Source organism: Monosiga brevicollis, genomic scaffold (assembly GCF_000002865.3).
Source record: "Monosiga brevicollis MX1 MONBRscaffold_3 genomic scaffold, whole genome shotgun sequence".
Taxonomy (NCBI): Eukaryota; class Choanoflagellata; order Craspedida; family Salpingoecidae; genus Monosiga; species Monosiga brevicollis.
Window position 1 is genome coordinate 1,572,165 of NW_001865040.1, and position 17,566 is coordinate 1,589,730.

At 53.6% G+C, this 17,566-nt stretch overlaps 6 protein-coding genes across 6 annotated transcripts; 4 read left to right on the forward strand and 2 right to left on the reverse strand.

Annotated features, from left to right (window-relative positions):
- Positions 1–999: 999 nt before the first annotated feature.
- Positions 1,000–2,811, reverse strand: MONBRDRAFT_23016 (uncharacterized protein; the record flags this gene model as incomplete). The annotated part of the gene is made up of 5 exons (XM_001743386.1): positions 1,000–1,096; positions 1,165–1,255; positions 1,373–2,229; positions 2,475–2,575; positions 2,683–2,811. The coding sequence occupies 5 exons, from the start codon at positions 2,809–2,811 to the stop codon at positions 1,000–1,002; spliced, it is 1,275 nt and encodes a 424-aa protein (XP_001743438.1).
- An 892-nt stretch (positions 2,812–3,703) lies between these two features.
- MONBRDRAFT_5883 (uncharacterized protein) lies at positions 3,704–5,485 on the forward strand (the record flags this gene model as incomplete). The annotated part of the gene is made up of 5 exons (XM_001743060.1): positions 3,704–3,811; positions 4,287–4,406; positions 4,511–4,582; positions 5,099–5,209; positions 5,348–5,485. 5 exons carry the CDS (start codon positions 3,704–3,706, stop codon positions 5,483–5,485), a joined length of 549 nt encoding a protein of 182 aa, XP_001743112.1.
- A 150-nt stretch (positions 5,486–5,635) lies between these two features.
- On the forward strand, positions 5,636–8,630 carry MONBRDRAFT_21166 (uncharacterized protein; the record flags this gene model as incomplete). Its single annotated transcript, XM_001743061.1, has 12 exons — positions 5,636–5,679; positions 5,854–5,911; positions 6,005–6,115; positions 6,363–6,449; positions 6,609–6,661; positions 6,791–6,903; positions 7,027–7,253; positions 7,527–7,610; positions 7,753–7,959; positions 8,047–8,130; positions 8,256–8,329; positions 8,486–8,630. The coding sequence occupies 12 exons, from the start codon at positions 5,636–5,638 to the stop codon at positions 8,628–8,630; spliced, it is 1,287 nt and encodes a 428-aa protein (XP_001743113.1).
- A 297-nt stretch (positions 8,631–8,927) lies between these two features.
- MONBRDRAFT_23019 (uncharacterized protein) lies at positions 8,928–10,824 on the forward strand (the record flags this gene model as incomplete). Its single annotated transcript, XM_001743062.1, has 8 exons — positions 8,928–8,991; positions 9,086–9,184; positions 9,279–9,344; positions 9,475–9,676; positions 9,811–9,877; positions 9,969–10,229; positions 10,414–10,509; positions 10,582–10,824. Coding segments are annotated over 8 exons (1,098 nt in total), but the record flags the coding sequence as incomplete, so codon positions are not given.
- A 1,052-nt stretch (positions 10,825–11,876) lies between these two features.
- MONBRDRAFT_23020 (uncharacterized protein) lies at positions 11,877–15,805 on the forward strand (the record flags this gene model as incomplete). The annotated part of the gene is made up of 2 exons (XM_001743063.1): positions 11,877–14,393; positions 14,510–15,805. The coding sequence occupies 2 exons, from the start codon at positions 11,877–11,879 to the stop codon at positions 15,803–15,805; spliced, it is 3,813 nt and encodes a 1,270-aa protein (XP_001743115.1).
- Positions 15,806–16,145: 340 nt separating this feature from the next.
- MONBRDRAFT_14854 (uncharacterized protein) lies at positions 16,146–17,560 on the reverse strand (the record flags this gene model as incomplete). The annotated part of the gene is made up of 4 exons (XM_001743387.1): positions 16,146–16,330; positions 16,476–16,573; positions 16,719–16,833; positions 17,107–17,560. Coding segments are annotated over 4 exons (852 nt in total), but the record flags the coding sequence as incomplete, so codon positions are not given.
- Between the last annotated feature and the right edge of the window lie 6 nt (positions 17,561–17,566).

The window sequence follows — 17,566 nt, forward strand, 5'->3', positions numbered from 1 at the left end:
TGCGTTCGATGCAACAAAGTCATGATCCAGGGCAGGGCGCCAGCTTGGCGCGCCACAACTTCATCCGAGGCTTCAGCAAGGCCAGAATTCTCAACTGGTGCAGTCATCTCGGCGGCGGTTGGTGTGTCCCAGAAGCGGACACCCCATTGTTGGAGCATGCTCTCCTCCGACGAGACATTGCTGCTCGGGGCTCGCGCCAGCAGCGCCAGGGCACGCAAGGTGGTGCAGTCGAGCGACGCCACATCCTGGCTAGCTCGAGTCAAGTGGTCGCAACTGGCAACTAGCTCGGCTCGCTTAAACACGGCAGCAGCCAGCAGGCGTACGCGAGAACTCGGCGCGCTGAGTACGAGTTGAGGTAGGTTAAGAGCCCATTGCACGAGATCAAATGAGGAAGCCTCTGAGTCGGTGAGCAGTCTCCCAGTCATGGCAGATAAAGGTCTGGTCAGCGCCGTTAGGCAAGCCAGCAACAGTTCGCTTTGTAATGGTGAGATCATGGGGCGGGCGAGCGCGGCACAGAGCCATGACCAGATTCTGGACATGGAGCCAGCCCATTCCGAAGGAATCCACAAGGCCGTTTTGCCAAGAGCATGCAAGATGCTGGCACAACCACGTAAAAGAGTCAGGCGAGTGTGACTAGACGGTGCATTCGCCCGGCTTTCTGGCGCTGAGCACCGATCGAATAGGCGTGGTATCTGTTGCAAGGCGCGCACATGAGCGCGGGGCCACGGTGTGCTCATATTGGCCTCTGCTTGGTCCAGGAACGCCACGTCTTGGGCTGGATCGTAGAGGCCACGTAGGCCCAAAGCGAGGTGCCGACCTAGTCTGTTGACAAGATCGGAAAGGCTGGCCCAATCGCGATGCGTAGGGTCATCAGTTTTTTGAGCTGACCAGTTTTCCAAATCCTGAAAAGTACTCTGGAGTGCAGCAGTGGCTTGGTTGACATTCGTTGGGCTTGCCGTTTTGGACAGAGTGCTCTGCGCGCGAAGCCAGCGGCTGAGCTCAGCGGCAAATAGCGGCACGGTGCTTTGAAGCTGCTGTGGCGGTATAGAGGTAGAGCACATGGCCAGGACAGACCACCTGGGGTCTGACTCTCGCACTGTGTGTCGGATGGGAGCTTCAAGGCGAGGGTTGGAAGTTGAGTCTTGCCGTGTCGCGCTGGGGGACGTGTTGGTGATGATCGAGTCTGAGGCACGGTTATCGGTGGCGTTCTCATGCCCGCTGGAATCTCGCGGCATGGCGCCGGGAGGCTCGTTATCTGTGGCAAGTGCGACCAAGTTGGGGTAGGAATCACGGTGGTCTCTTGCAGGTGATGGCTCTCGTACTGAATCAGGAATATCATTAGCAGCAGAGGCTACCATGGCGGGAAGCTTACTGTCGCCTCTGGCTACGTCATCATCATCATCACTCACGGCGTCGACATCACTGTCCATGTGCGAATGCCCGAGGTTTTCCGCAGCAACCTTGTTTTCCAACTGAATACTGGAGTGTTCCTCCTTGGACCTATGATGATCAGGCTTTGGCTGTTCAGCAGGTGATGCTTTATCAATAGAGCCGCTCCTTGGCTCGTCCATGAGGGCATCGCCATCAACCCTCTCATTGCCATCATCATCACCACGGTCATCCTCTTTTGCCGTTGGCTCAGCCTTGTTCTCAGATTCCGACTCTGCCTCGGTCTCGTTCTTTAACGGCTCATCGTGGCGCTTTGGAGGCCCGTCCGTTGACTTTTTCACTGTCTCGTCCGTTGGCTTTGGCTCGTCCATTGACTCATTCATCGTCTCGTCCATTGGCTCGTCCATATGCCCATCATGTTGCACGGCATTATTGCTATGCAGTACAACAGACTGCACAGGGCTTGTGCGCTTTGGCAAACTTTCAGACGGAGAAGGCTGACTTTTGGGCATTGCGCTTGAGGGGGCCAGGGTCGTTGGGACCACCGCTGGCTCGCTGCTTTGTCGTCTGGGTTCCTGTTTGAGCAGGCGTTGCTCCTCCTCATGACAGCGTAATCGCTCGAGCGCTCGCCCGTCGGGAGCACCCAGGATGATTAACGTAATTTCCTCAAAATTTCCGCTCAAGATGATGCGGTCTGTAGCAGGTATGTCCACGGGGTGGGCCACCACTGCATCGGAGAAAGTCAGCGTGCCCAGAGTGCGCATGAACGGCTTGACTTGACCATCCACCCCAAACTCCGAATGTTGTAGAGTAAGCACATTTACACTTGGCACCGTCCGCCTGTCAATAATCCGCAGATTGCAAGAGATGCAAAGCAAGATTACCACCAAACCCGGGTTATAAAGTTTTTATGGATTGCGCATTAATTGTTGTTGTTGTTGGTGTTGTTGTTGTTGTTGATGGTGGTGGTGGTGTGTGTGTGTGTGTGTGTGTGTGTGTGTGTGTGTGTGTGTGTGGAGCGCGGCAAACAACATGGGCACAGATACGCGGTCAAGGCTCAAGGCATTGAAGTAGATCAAACGTACCCGCTTATGGTCATTTTGGGGACTGTGACATTGAGTGGGATCAGCCGAATCTCACACACGGCAACCGGACACTGAAAGCCAACGACAGCAAGCTGAGCACTCTATGAAGCATCACAACGAAGCCAGCCGGGTGATTCTGATGCAAACGCGGCAGGAATGCAAATAACAGTAGTGATTAGAGGTCCGTTCTAGGCCGCGCGGCACCAACCAAATGATCCGCAAAGAGAAGTTTGGGCCCGGTCGGCGGAATCTCGATTCGAGGCAGCTTGGCTGCGGGCTGATCTTGCTCACGGTGCTGTCCGCGCAAGCGCAGAAGACTGGCGGGGCGAGCAGCCATGCTGCAACTAGGTCAGTCAATCACGACAAACAGCCCCTCCAGAGCCACTTTCAAGTTCTTCGGGGTGCCATGGATCGAGGAGTGCTCGAGCACATGACCACGTGTGGCCGGAGCAGGCCAGAGGGCTCTTTGGACACGCGCAGCCCTCCCTCTGGCTTCCCCTGACTTGAATCAAGCCACCAATCCGAGCTGAAATGCAGCTTCTGCTTCCTCCCACCCTCCCACACACGCATCCTCCCCCCAAAACACCTCTCCCGTCACTGTTCAGCCAAGTCGCCGCGGCCACACACAATCAAGCTGAGGTGAGAGGAAGCAAATGCACACAGAGAGAGTGAGAGAGAGAGAGAGAGTGAGAGAGAGAGTGAAACAGTGAGAGAGCGAAAGAGTGAGAGAGAGAGACAAACACACACACACACACGCACAAATTGATGACAATTCCGATGTCAGCCAAAACTGAAAAACTGTAAAACTGTGTTGTTTGTTGTTCGCATCATCATCATCATTAGTCCTGAGATCACTCCCCGGTGGAGATCAAGGCCTCGTTCCCCGCCCACTTTTTTTGTGCTCGGGCGATCGATGCTCCCGGACCGACGCCACTGGTGGGGGGGGGGGTTGCTACGTGCTGCATTTTCTCTTCGGTGGACCGCGCGCGCGTGAGTGCCGTGACAAGGTGTGGTACTTGGGGTGTGTCGCCTCAGCAGCGTTCATTCGTGTAGTCAAGGCCTGTCGAATTTGAAAATCCCATCACCAGCATTGACTCACAGCCACTTGGTTGCACCCCGTAGTGCTCGGGCAGCGAATGGCATCAGGCTGTGAATTGGCGAACCAGAACACGTGGCCCACTGGGCGCACCTTCCCTTTGTGGCTTGGATAGTTTACAAACACCTGCGCCATGGCCGGTGCCACCCCGCTCCACTGCAAGCAGTTTGACTGCACCGAGTCCCTCGAGGAGTGTTGGAAGGCAATGCAGGAACCAAACGGGGTATTTGGATTCCAAGAAGTACGCTCATTTCGCCCCTCTCATCAGCTTTGTGCAAGCTGAGCTTTTCAAAGGAGTCCTCAAAACCCGCTCCTCTTTGCTCCGCAGACGGCCATGGGCTGGAAGCCACCAACCCAGTTTCAGTGCAAGTTTCGCCTTGATGTTCACCGTTCCAACGTGATCATTTTTGATTGGTCTGGACATGACAAAGTTCGTTTTTGCTTCTCTACCAGCTCGTGCACGCTCGCAGCCAGAGGCTGCCTTTTGACGCTGTCGCAACGGTTTGGGTGCTGAAACTTGTCTAGTTTGTCATTCCGATCCGGTACATGTCCGATGTGCGCGATACAGCATTTCTCGATGAAACTGAGGTAAAGAATAACCCTGACCCTCCCCGCTGCCAGTCTAATTGCTCGCTGCTTTGCTGGCTCGAGGGCCTACTCGTTGCTATTTTTCGCATCTCACGTTCCCCAACTCATCTTGCTCGACGTTCTATTAGTCCCATCCAATGGCCGGCAGCGATCTGCTGGTGGAAATTGCCTATTTCACCGGCGGCAAGGTTGACTTTTACAGCACGCAATTCTTCGGATTCATTTGCAAAGATCTCGAACTCGCCCAGGTTTGTGCGCCTGCCCGACGGCAAAGTTGAGGATGCGCCGGTCATGCTTCAAACCATCTCTAAACGCTGGACTTGGCCTCGCCGATGTTTGCCTTTTTCTATAGAAGTGGCGCAAGGGACTACATGCCCTCATCTCGCAGAACGGATTCAATTCAAATCGATATGCTCCACCGATCGTGAGTTGTTTGTTGTCTTGCCACGTGATATTCGCATCTCACACACGCCCAAGTAATTTTGCCACAACGCATTCTGCCTGTTGCCCGACGCACTTAGGAACGACGCCAGTGGCTTCATGCACACGTATTGGCCCACGCCGATGAGCAACGACAGACACTCTCTGTCAAGCGGTAAGGTCGCATCTGCCGTTTCAAGCTCGTATCCACTTTACTTAGGCTTGAAACACTCAAGCCCAAACCCCATGAGCATCACCCCCCGCGTGACCGACGCTCCCTTGCTTCTTTTGACAACAGACTAGCATCCCTCCTGGGCAACGACACCGAAAAGCCATGCCTGGAGTACCTTCACAAGCACTCGAAAGTCTTTGGCGTTGTCGAAAAAGCCAAGGATGAAATCAACATCGCACACCTCTCTTTTTCGGAGTTCAATGTGCGACCTTGCCACTACGAAACTTATTTTTGGGGCGAGGGGGACCAGCACTTGGCTCATGTTGTTTGTGTGTACCACGCATATAGAGCCTCATGAATCATGTGTATACACGCTACGACCTGAGCACTGCCTTTGATACTTTGTTTGAAGGCCGAAATTACATTGGTCGCGACATCCTGCTGCAGTTTTTGGGCGAGGTACAGCAGAGCCGCGTGTTTTGTTCTGAGACACAAGTTATGATACAGAGGGGCACAGTCTCCGACAGCTTTTGAAGGCAGCCAAGCCAGGAAAATCTACTTATCAGGTGTGCTCATGAAATTCATCTTTGCCTGTAGATTCAGCGCGATCCGCGCCTCAATGAGGTGCTGGACCCCATGCCAACACTTGCTGACTGCGACGAGATTATCAACCGCTTTGAAGAGGATGAAAAGCTGAGGTCAACTCTCATCCCCCCACCCCGTTCTATACCCTGATGCCTTTTAATTTCTCACCCTAAGCGCTATCTTTCACGGCCTGCCTTCCGCAGAGCAAAGGGCCATTTGAGCCTTGATGGCCTAAATCGTTATTTGGAGAGCGACGGCAGCGGCGTCATTGACGCCAAGCATAGGAAGGTCTTTCAGGACATGGATCGGCCTTTGGCTCACTACATCATTAGTTCATCCCACAAGTTAGTCTTTTTTTGGTCTTGCACAGCTACAACACGGTTGTTTTGCTTTTGCTTCCTTTCTTCTCGCCTTCCATGAATGTTGAAGAATGAGCCGTGGTCATTGCTGCTATGATTCAATTGTGGGGGCTTGCCACGTGTTAATGGTTGAACTTCCTTGCTCTTAATCAATCACAGCACTTATCTGACGGGCGGGCAGCTCAACTCAGCCAGTACCGTCGAAATCTACCGCCAGGTTTGGTTTTTCTTCGCGTGCCACGACAGTGTCCATGTGTTAGACCCTCCGCGTCATGACGACGGAACCTGGTTTGAATCTCGCTTGAGGCAGGTGCTGCTGGCCGGCTGTCGATGCCTCGAGATTGACATTTGGAACGGCGACGATGGCGAGCCCATCGTGACCCACGGCATGACTCTTTGTACTCAAATCCTGTTCAAAGACGTGTGTTGTGTACTCTACTCGCACGTCTCGGTCGTTGTTCATGCACGCGCGCGCTCTCTCTTTGTGTGTGTGTGTGTGTGTGTGTGTGTGTGTGTGTGTGTGTGTGTGTGAGTGAGTGAGTGAGTGAGTGAATGAGTGTGTGTGTCTTGCGTTTGCCTCTGCGTTCCTTCCCGTCCTTCTGTCCATCCGTGTGGCATCGCTTTTCACACGCAGCTTTTCTGATCCCCACCTGTCCTCATCTGGTCAGGTCATGCGCGCCATTGCCGAATACGCCTTTGTCAACAGCCCTTGGCCGGTGATCCTGAGTTTCGAAAACCATTGCAACAAAGAACAGGTCTGAAAACCACCGTCATTCTCAATGGTCATCCACAGCGGAGAAGGCGCAAAAGAGAGTGTCGATGAAGGACTATGGCCAACACCTGATCACATGCGCGCCCTGTACACTATTGTTCATTCGTGCGATTGGCTTTGTGAATTACCCGAATATTCTTAGATGCGCAAGATGGCTACGTACTGCAAGGAGGCGTTTGGCCAGCTCCTGCAAAGGTCGGTTGCGCTTGGGCAATGCGCACAAGCCTGTGTTTACAAGCTTGACGTGTCAAGGCGTTTTTCCATGCTCGTGGGCCGCTGAAAAACATGTTCGTCTGAATATATACTTGCTCCTCTTCTGGCTAGCGAATTCTTGCCCGGAGATGGCTATGATAAATTGCCGCGCGATTTGCCATCTCCTCGTCAGCTCATGTATCGCATCATCATCAAGAACAAGAAATGCAAGACTTCTGGTTCCGGTGGGTTGCTCTGCAGTGCATTCGCTTTGGCTAGTGCACGGATACACCGCGCGGTTGTCTTTATGCACAAGAGGGTGCTATGAGCGTCACGCCTTAACACGTGCATCCATTTGGGGCCTGCAGATGAGGACGCCGGTCATGGCGATCCAGACTCCAGCCAAGACTTCAGTGCCCAAGATGATTCGATTACCTCGGACAACCGCGATGGTGACTTGGGCATGCACCAGGAAATTGACGGCGAGATTGAGACGGAGAACGAAGAAGAGTTGCAGCGCCGCAAGGAGCGCACCAAGGAAATCGCCAAGGAGCTCTCTGATCTGGTCAATTACTGCACGCCGTACCCGTTCCAGGTCAGTTGGTGACAAGTATCTCCCTCAGCCCCATCCTTTGCTCCATCCACAGGAGAAGCGGACTGATAGGAATCCTCTGATAGAGCTTTGAGGTTGCACGCAAGAACAACTGCAGCTATCACATTAGCTCCTTCATGGAGAAGCGTGCCACGCGCTTAGTGACAGGCAAACCTCATGTACGTGACAGTGGACTTTTGAACCAAGAGTTGTGGATGCAGGCTCGTCTTTTCAAACTTGAAATTGTCATCACTTGTGCTGGATGTTGGTGTGTAGGACTTTGTTGATTATAATAAATTACAACTCTCCCGCATTTATCCCGCTGGCTCGCGCATCTCTTCCACCAATTTTAACCCTCAAGTACGTCTGCCTGAAGTGACACGCATGGCACGATGGCGGGGGTGGCCACGTGCTTGTATGCTCCAGCCTCGGTGTACTTACTTTCACCACCACCCAAGAATCTTGCGGCCATCGTTTCTATGCCCTTACATTGCTTGTCCAGCTCTTTTGGAATGTGGGTTGTCAACTAGTTGCACTCAACTGGCAAACCATGGATCGGCCCATGCAAATCAATTTGGGACGCTTCGTTGAGAATGGACGCTCTGGCTACTGCTTGAAGCCCCCGATTTTGTGTGACCCGTCCAAGTCGTTTGATCCTTTCGAAGTATCCGTCATCGAGGGCGTGGTGCCCGTTCAAATGACAATTCAGGTACAAACGGCAATGCACAGGAGCTTCTCGACTCAGGGCAGCGCGTCATGCCCAACGCTCAATCAAGTTATGCATCCCTATGCACAGGTGTTTTCCCTACAAGGCATCCCACGCCGCGATTGCCAGCCAATCGTCAACATTCAGCTCATTGGCTTGCCAGAAGACACCAAGGTTTGCACTGCTAAAGTAACTGTGCTGCTATTTAACGCTTTGCGTCCAGACCATGGATGTGGTTTTATCTGCCAGACTCACGTGCTTGCACCTCACACTGACGTGTGGGTTTGAACCTAACGCAGGCTCATGTTTTCAACACGCGACCCAGTCGCGGCCGTGGCCTCAATCCTCGGTGGAACTCGGACAACACCTTCATGTAGGTTCATCAACAGTCGATGTGGTAAAATAAAGGGAGCTAACAGGAATCGCAAACATTTCCCTCTCCCCATTGATCTCTGATGTGCTTGCCACAACGACGTTTGTTCCCACACGAACAGCTCAATCACGGTTCTCTCATGCTGTCTTGTGCCAGCGTGCCGCGCATCACACTTCCAGAAATGTCGTGTCTCCGCTTCGCAGTCATTGACAACAAGGATCAAACGCTCCTGGGCTGGGCCGTGTTGCCTGTCAACTCCATGCGCTCAGGGTTTCGCTACATCCCCCTGGAGGTAAGTTGAGTTATACTGTTGGCCTGTGTCATTGCTCGCCTCCTTTTGCATCTTACACCACGGTTCTGCAGGGCGCGCAGCATTGGGAGGCCTCAATTTTCTGTCGGTTCGACATTGACATCTTCACTACGGCCGAACACCAAGAGTTTATGTCGCGTCTTGCCAACCCGCTTGTAAGCCTTCCCCCCCTCCTTTTTTTTTTCCGGTGCAGATGCGCCGCTCTGCGCCTGGTGTTGAAATGAAGATTTCAGCACCACACACCAGCTGACCAATGTGTAACTCATACGCTTGGATCTTGTGTGGTAGTTGTATGACAAGCAGTCTATGCGCAACCTAGCTGAATTGGAGGCTTTGCTGGAGGAGGACGAAGGTCTGTGGCGCTTCCCCATGGCGTTCTGCTGCTTGTTTGAACGAAGCACGTTCTCACCCCAACCCGATCGTCGTTGCATCGACTTTCTGCACAGGTGGCGTTGGCGCGCCCATCAACGAAGAAGAAGCGCCCATGACGGCCGAGGACGTTGAGCGTCAATTGGATCGCCGGGAATCCATCCGCTCCATGCGTGGTGCGTATGTGGCGCCACAAACAGCTTTTAACAGACTGGTTGACCCATTGAATCTCATCGCTTATGATCGCTACCGATTTGATTGTTCGTGCAGAATCTGTGCGTAGTCCCAGCGAAGCCAACATCATGCTGGGCCAAAGCCTTGGCCTCGACGTCTCAGGTCTGTCTTGTTTGAGCGTTCACAAGCTCTACCAGTCAGATGAGCGCATGGCTCGCCCCTTCCAATCTCCCATCTGCACATGCCTTTAACCAAGCCTGCTTTGGCCAAGCTCATACTTGTCATCTTTCAGCGCAACGGTCTCGCATCCAGGGTGAAGTGGAGGCTTTTCAGCAGCGCTTGAATGATCACATGGCTACCCAACTACTCAGTTGGCAGCGCCACAAGCAGAGCGTTGTGCAAACCAAGCGGTTTTCTGCCATCCAGCGTAATCGTGACAAGGCCTTGAAAAAAGCCATGCTTGGCTTATCCAAGATTGAGAAGACTATCATGGCGTGCGTACACAACGAACCGCTTGATGGGATGGACCAGGGTCCCTGTGCGTGGGACTCACGGCAGGGGGTGCAATAAACTCTGTTGGTTTCTGCACTCTCATGGGTGATGCCTGCTCCCGTCTTACTTCCTGTAGAGACTTTGAGCGCCAGGTCAAGACGCAGTTCAAGGCATACGGACGCAAATTGAAGATGCGCGACGAGGTTTGCCTGCTGTGCTGATGATTGCGAGCATCATTTGTGTGCCCTGCCATGTTGTCGCTCATTTGTTGTTAATGGTGCGGCACGGGTCTAGGTCACGGTGGTGGAGGAGGTGAAGGAGAATGGTTTTGAGGCCCTGATTGACGTCGAAATGGCCATGTTGCGGGGCATGAAACTGGAATACCAGCACTACTTGAGCAACAAGGTGCATTCGGTCGCGCGCGATTTTGAAATGGAGCAGCTCAACGCTCTTCGGACCGAGGTCAAGCGGAAGCAAGAGGAAGAGGACGCGGGGTTGCGTCGCGTCATCGATACTCAATCAGCCTATCACGCTGCCAACATCAAACGAGAGCTGGTGCGTACCCGTCCTCCTTTTGGTTGCGCAGCATGATCCCGTTTACGGACTCGCCCTGTCAAAAGTCGGGGCAACTTCTTGATGCCCTGATGCGTCGTGCTGATCGGTGCAATGGTTGGTTGGTTTTTATTTTATTTCATTTTATTTTAATTTGTTTCATTTATTTTTTCGTGCGAGTCCACAGAAAAGCAAGGAGGCTGCGGAGGAGCTCGAGAAGAGGCTTGTCAATGTGGCCGTTGAGGCTCGTCGTCGCTTCAATCAGCGCATTGGGCGCGAGGAGGTGAGTTCATAGGCGCGCTACTCTTGACAACTTCATTCTCCCTCGAGCTCACTTGTCTTGGCACACTCCCAGCACGAGATGGACGACTTTATCAACAAGACCCTGCAGCTCCTGGATGAGCAACAGCAGGCTGAACTGGATCGAGCTGCTGGGCACTTTGAGACAGCCATCCGTGAGTGCAGCGCCAGCACGAACGAGGGCTACGATGCGCTAGACGCCAGCCTCCAATGGCACCAATCCAAACCGGCCGTCTATCTCGCTGCTGTTCGACAGCAGCGCTGGTCCAAAATTCGCCAGGAACTGCTTGACAAGTAAAATGTGCCAGTTTACGCCGCCCAGTCTCTTTCATCCTCGGGGTAAGTTAAAGAAGACTGGTATTAGAAGCGTGTCTGGTTGTGCAGGGGTGTGTGTGTGCAACAAGACGCACGCTGGTTGTGTTCCCAAGCCATCAAGCCCAAAATCGATCATCGCTTATTCGTTCAACTGCAAACAACACCAACTACTGTGATCGAAGAGAATGCCATGTCAGGCATGAGGCAGACGCTTTTGGTACGCGCGCACGTCAGTGGAATGAACGAGCCGCTTCAGTCCCGCCCCCGTTGCTGCCAAATGATCCATTCTAATTCACACATGAATGTGAATATTTTGCTTGCGAAATTGTGTTTTTTTGTGTGAGAAGCTGATGCCCAGAACTGTTGTTGTTGACTGTACCCTGTCATTCCCCCCTGCTATGGGGAAGAATCTGTACCCCTCCTCCTTGTCCTTCCGTGAAGACGTGTCGGCGCAATGCGGCCTGAGCCTCCCTCATTTTTCTCCTCAAACTCCCAGCAATAAGCTCGCTCAATTTTTGACGCCCACCCGCCCAACCCTAAACAGAGGAGCGAAGGGTTATTGAGCTTGTGAGTTTGCAGTTGTCAGTGCCGAAGTATCGGCAATGGGAGAGGAGTTTTTATAGTCGGAGGCGACACGGTTTCGGCGAATCGCAGCCTTGCATCTGGTTCCTCGAAACTGGCCGCCAATCCCACGACGGATTATGGCCAGTGAGGTCCCAGCCCCCTCGACTTTGTCGAGAGGAAGCCATACCCGCCGAGCGTCATTGCGGAAGTGATGAGACAATCTAGCTTATGAAGCTGTATCTCTCACTTGCTCATCAAACTTGAAGCAACAAGTCTTGTGTCTGTATTTGTGTGTGTGTCAGTGAGGGCAGAAGATCGAACAAACAAGAAAGTAAATTTTTACATCCATATCAATTTGCTCGTTGTTCTGATTTTTGATTTTTTTTGAAGATTTTATTTTGTTCAAAGGAGCGAGGGGGCATGGGAGGTCTTGATCGTGGCGGCTCCTCGCGGCGAGGCAGAGGCAGGACTATGCTGGCGTTCGTGGCGTTCGTGGCAGTGTTGTTGGGATCAGCGGTGCAGGCTGTCAGCCCATCTGGGAGCGGCACGAGTCAAGCCAACTCGATTATCACAGTCCAGACCCCTGCCTATGTGAGCCCCGAGTATCAACCCGAGCCCTGCATGACACGCGCACTGCCTGCTGTGCAGTACGAAACGCAGCCGATTTCTGACTTTGGTGGGGGCACGGTCCTCGGCTCCTCCGACATCGCCTACGCCGGGTCGATTCGGGATGACTTGTTCGTCGTGATCAACTATGACATTCTGCGAATTACCCGCAATTCGACCAAGCGGGTCCATGTTCTGGTAGGCGAAGACAAGCAGGACGTCGACTCGGTTGCAGCGCAAGTCTTTGAGTTGGACGAGGTCCACTACATTTTGCATGCCGCCTATTACATCAACGGCTCGTGTGTGCTGCGCATTTTGGAGAGCTTCGCCTTCCATGTACTTTATCAAACGACCGTCACGCTGGAGCGCACGATGGACATTTGGACGCTGCAAGCCGTGGACCAAGGCAATATCATGAGCATCCTTGCCAAGGATAACCGGGCGGTGGTGTTGCTACAGGCTGAGTTGACCAAGATAGTGGTGCATACGCATGACTACCACTTCATCAACACAGATGCCGCCCTCACCATGCGCCACCAGTCCCGTGAGTTGCAGGCGATGCTGGTGGTTGATGGCAAGGTGCATTATGCCGCCACCTCCCTGCCTGAGGCGAGAAGCGCTTGGGGCCTGCTGCTGGAAAAGCTACTCTTGGATCTTGAAGCGACCATGAACCTCGAATACGATCTGGTTGTGGATCAAGGAAACTTTGTGGAGGACGTGTTCCTCTTTTACGGCAAGACGCAAGCTCAAGTGGCCTTTGAGCTCCGCCCGAGTTCCAATCAAGGCACTCGCGTGAAAATCTACTCGGAACCGGGCGCCATCAGCGCAACGGGGATTGGTGAGCTGTTTGGCTTTTACATCCTGGTGGATGGCACGTTTCATCTCAAGGCTGGCAACTTGTCGAGCCCAATCGAGTTTCCGGTGATTGAGCGCCCGCCCGTCGTGATGAATGCTGTTTTTAGCAGCAACGCCGCCATCCACGTGGGTGAGAGTGCGGTTGCCTACTTTCAATCATCTCTGCTTGAACAGCGAGCTTTTCTTCATGTGCGTAGCCTTGTCGATGGCAATATCCTTTGGACCTTTGAGCACGACCCCATCTTGGCAGGGCCCTACTTTTCGGACAACTATGTCATAGCCTTCACTCATAGCACGGACAATACGGAACAAGACATGTTGGTGTTCCCCATCCGACCCGACTTTACGGCCGCTACGGACCTGGATGCTTCCTGGGGCTCGGCAATTGGCGGCGTGATGGACCCGACGACGGGCCAACTGGTGATTACCTGCACCAAAGAGGTGATTAAGCTCAATTCGTGGGGCTTGTACCCCATGGCCCTGCCAAAATACGGGGACTACCAAGCCTCAATCGTGGCCCTGAGTGATGCATCTGCTCTGACATTGTCGAGCAACGGCATTCAACACAGCTCATACAACACGGAGAAGGACAGTTTTGAGCGGAATTGGATCTGCACCAGCGATGCCTGTCGCCTGCCGAATCAGGGCGCCGCGCGCTTCGTGGGTGTGTGTACCGACCGCTTTGTGGTCGCCAGCGTACAACGCAGTCGTGACACCATCACCGCACACGTGGCCTCAGTCAACACAACAACTGGCGCCGTGCTGCAAACCATGGCCTTGCCGGCTCCGCTCAACGGGCGCAGCCTCAACGTGAGCCTAATGGATGCTGCCTTTGCGCTCGATCCCGATACTTGCATGACCTGTGTCGTGTTCAACATGGACAGCACCGTGGTATGCCTCGACGCCGAGCTCAATGCAACGCGCATTGTGCCGCGCAATGACGCGCCCACGGCGGTTGCGGACCTGAGGATCCCGCAGTTGGTGATACATCATGACATCTTACTGGTTGCAGTGGGGTTGAAGGCCTTTGGCATGACCATGGCGGGGACGGTCATCTGGACGTTTGCCCCCATCGTGCAGGCGGCGCGGCTGGTGCCGGACGCGACAGGCGAGGCTGCCAATGTGTATTACTTTGTGCTGCAAATGGGCGTTGCTCTGTTTCAAGTTGGGGCCTTGGATGTGACCTTGGGTCAGGTGCTGTGGACGGTCACCTCGGAACCACTGTACAAACCGGAATTTGAGCACATGTTGGCGTCCTCCGCAGACGTGGTCCTTATGGGTGCTCGCACTGTGGTTGAAGGCGAGCTGCATGTCATTATGGTGGACAGTTCGCGTGCCGACCTGCAAGTGCTGCAGCGACATCCCGCTGCCTGCGAAATGAGCACATTTGTCAAGTCATATGGCGTAGAGGTCTTTTACATGCTCAACTGCCCCGGTAACGCTTCCCAGCTGGTCACGCTCACGCCACTGACGCGTAGCTCCGACGCCTACCATTCTGGGCCCATCCCCGGTTATGTTCCGACAACGGTACGGTTTAAGCTGCACCATCTGTTTGTCTGTTTGTCTGTGCGTGTATGTGTATTCATGTCCCATGTAACCCATGATGGGATGTCCTCTAACACCGCCACTCGCGAAAAATGTAGAATGGCCTCTGCCCGTTGTGCCCATCGGGCTTTGTGTGCACACCAAACGCCACCAATGTGCAAAACTGCGAGGTCAAATGGGACTGTCCGGCAGGCTCTACAGCGCCACGTAGCCATCTGTGGGACCAATTGGAGGCGCACGGCGCCACCAATGCCTCGATGGGTGGAAACTTTCTCGGGTTGCAGGGGGACACTCGCAGCACGACCTTGCCCACGGTTGCCATCGTGATCAACTACTTTCTGTGCATTTTTATCATCTGGCTGTTGTACCTCTGGGTCATTCGACCGCGTGGGTGGCATCGCATCCTGCAATCCGCCTTTGAAGACTTTCTCTTCTTTGAGGACACGGATACTGATGAGCAGGGCTATCAGTTGTTGGTAATAGACCGGTTGACCGGATATGGCACTGTCTTTTTCATGGTCATGACAGTGTTTCTGGCTATTTATGTGCTGATGCTGGCCACAGTGGGCAACGAGGTGAAGCGAACTGACACGGAGCCCTTGCTTCTACTGAAGGATGGCATGCCCTCCTTCTCATTGACGATGGTGTTGACGGCTTATGCGGGGTATGGCTTTGATTGTGCCGGTGCCGAAGTCATTCTTCAGACCCTGTTGGATCGCGCCCTCACAACAGAGGCTATCACGCTCGTTGATGGGGCTTGTCAAGTTCGATATTCTTGTCAAAATTGCCTCTTGTCATCAGATAGCGTGCGCGAGCAGATGGGCTGCCTAGCGGTTGATTTCGTCTCGGACCAGGTTAATGATGGCTTTTTCATGTTCAGCTCCCTCAATTTGACGATCATTTCGGAAGGGGGTGGGCAAACAACCCGTATCAGCCGAAATCTGGCCTCTACTGCCCAAGCCCCACTGCACAATGTGACGCTGCAGCTGACCACGGCGCTCTACACTTATCAAGCATCCTCCTCCAACACCTATTCACTGATGCAGATGGCAGACATGTTTGCCGTCGACGCCTCGCGTGCGGCCGTGGTGCGACAGCAGGAGTGCGCGCTGCTGGCGCCGATCTCGCCAACGCATCACGACGGCACCGTGTTCTTTGCCTTTTCAGTGTCATCAGTCCTAGTTACCGAGTCATTGGAAGCGCGCTACTCGTGGCCAGCTTTGCTCTCGCTGCTCGTCTCGCTCGTGACCTCGGCCATGGGTGCCTTTGGCACCGCCATCTTGGTAATACGCGTGCTGGCCAAGCGCTATTCAGCACACCGCCGCCGCAGCAAAGAGCTGCTGCTCAATTCCGACCAAAACTATGCCACCATGGGTGAAGAACCCGGGGTCTGAAGAAAGTATTCATCGGCTAGCTCTGCCACCAGTGCTGCGGAGGCGAGATATTGTCAGATGCCTGCTTTCAGTGGATGCTACTATCATGGAAAGACACGATTTCAAGTGAGGTCGCTGCGCGATCGAAACTGTCAAAACCCCCTTTTTTTTTCTGGCCCGAGGCCTGCAGCAAACGTGACGAGTTCAATCGATACATCATCACAGCCCTCTGCATGACCGCATCAATGAAAATAAAGGAAAAAAAAGACCACCAATCACGTCCAAGATTTGAGGTGAATAAATTGTGCTACTGGTGATTGTAAAGGTCGGGAAGCAGGGAGACAAAGGGGTTTGGAAGAAATCATTTGCCGCTGCGCAGCAGACGGGGTTGCTTATCGCCCAAAACCCGATCAATGACAGCCTGTGGCATGCAGAAAATGGGGTTTACGGGCGCCAGACTCGGCTCACCCAGCAGAGAGAGACCTGCTAGACCAAAATGTGTGTGGAAGGGATCTACCATGTCACCAGGCCGATCGGCAATACCGCCTGCATGGATGACGGGGTTGTCCAAAAAAAAAAAAAAAAAAAAAAATGAAATAAGAAGAAAGAAGAACAACAACCAGGGCTTCGTGAGGCGCTCGCCAACCAGAAATGGGAAACGAGTCTGTTCTGATAAGGAGGCACCACGAACCCGTTTCATCGTCTTGGCAGGCTAAGATGAAGGCACGAAGCTGATCCTGATCAATCCAGTCAAGTTTATTGAGACAGCTCATGGCAGAAAGAACCCACCTGAAAGAAACAAGGAGCCCCGACAAGGCGATGAGCCAAGTGTGAGGCAACATGAGCTCATGTAACCGGTCCGCTTGGTCCCGTTTATGATGAGTTTGTTACAAAAGGGTGTCGATGGCACGACTAAGGCGAGGTAGGTGCAGACCAAGAATAGCAGACGTCAGGCAATTTTTCCGGGCGGCCATTGAATCCACCAGAGGGGAGCTGTCGTTCGGCGAGCCACCAGCCTAGGAGTTGATCGTCAACACGAGCTAATTCATCTGTCAAATCGCATCCGTAAAAGGTTAGAGTGAGCCATGCGCGCAACAATCGGCATCAGATTAAGGAAAGAGAAAAAAGTAGCTGAAAAAAAGGTAGGGGAGCACAAGCAGCTACGCTGAAGCCCTTGGCTCGAAGACACGATGATCGTTGTCTTTTTTTCATCGCCATGTCGGCGTTTGCAGCCTTGTCAGGTCACAAATCCAATCTGTATTGCAGTGCGTGTGCTCATGCGTGCGTGTGCGGAGGTGTCCACTAGCGCTTGGGAATCGTACCTGCTATGGCCAGTGCACCCACGCAGCAAAAGATTTGTCCTGCATGGCTTTCCGACGCTGGGCTGACGCCAAAACCACCATCAAAGTTCATACAGCGCAGGACGTAGTCGACGGCAGCCTCGAGGTTGAGCTGATCCATGGTCCCGAGTAGCTTAAGGGTGGCCAGGGCACAGAGGGAGAAACGAGTGTCAATCTCATCCCAGCGATCACCAGCAAAAGAGCCATCGGCCTTCTGGAGGGCAACGACAAAGCGAGTGGCCCCGGCTGCGTAGCGGTCCTCCATGGCGTCGTAGGTGCAAAGGATTTGGATGGCAGAGAGTGTGTACAGTAGGTGAGGGTCATTGTCGGGCGCGCATGAGAAGCCACCGCTCGTTTCATCGAAGCACTGCTCGACAAACGCAAGGATGGCGCGGCGGTCCAGCGCCTCGGGTTGGCCCAGCAAGTGCAAGGCAGTTGTGCA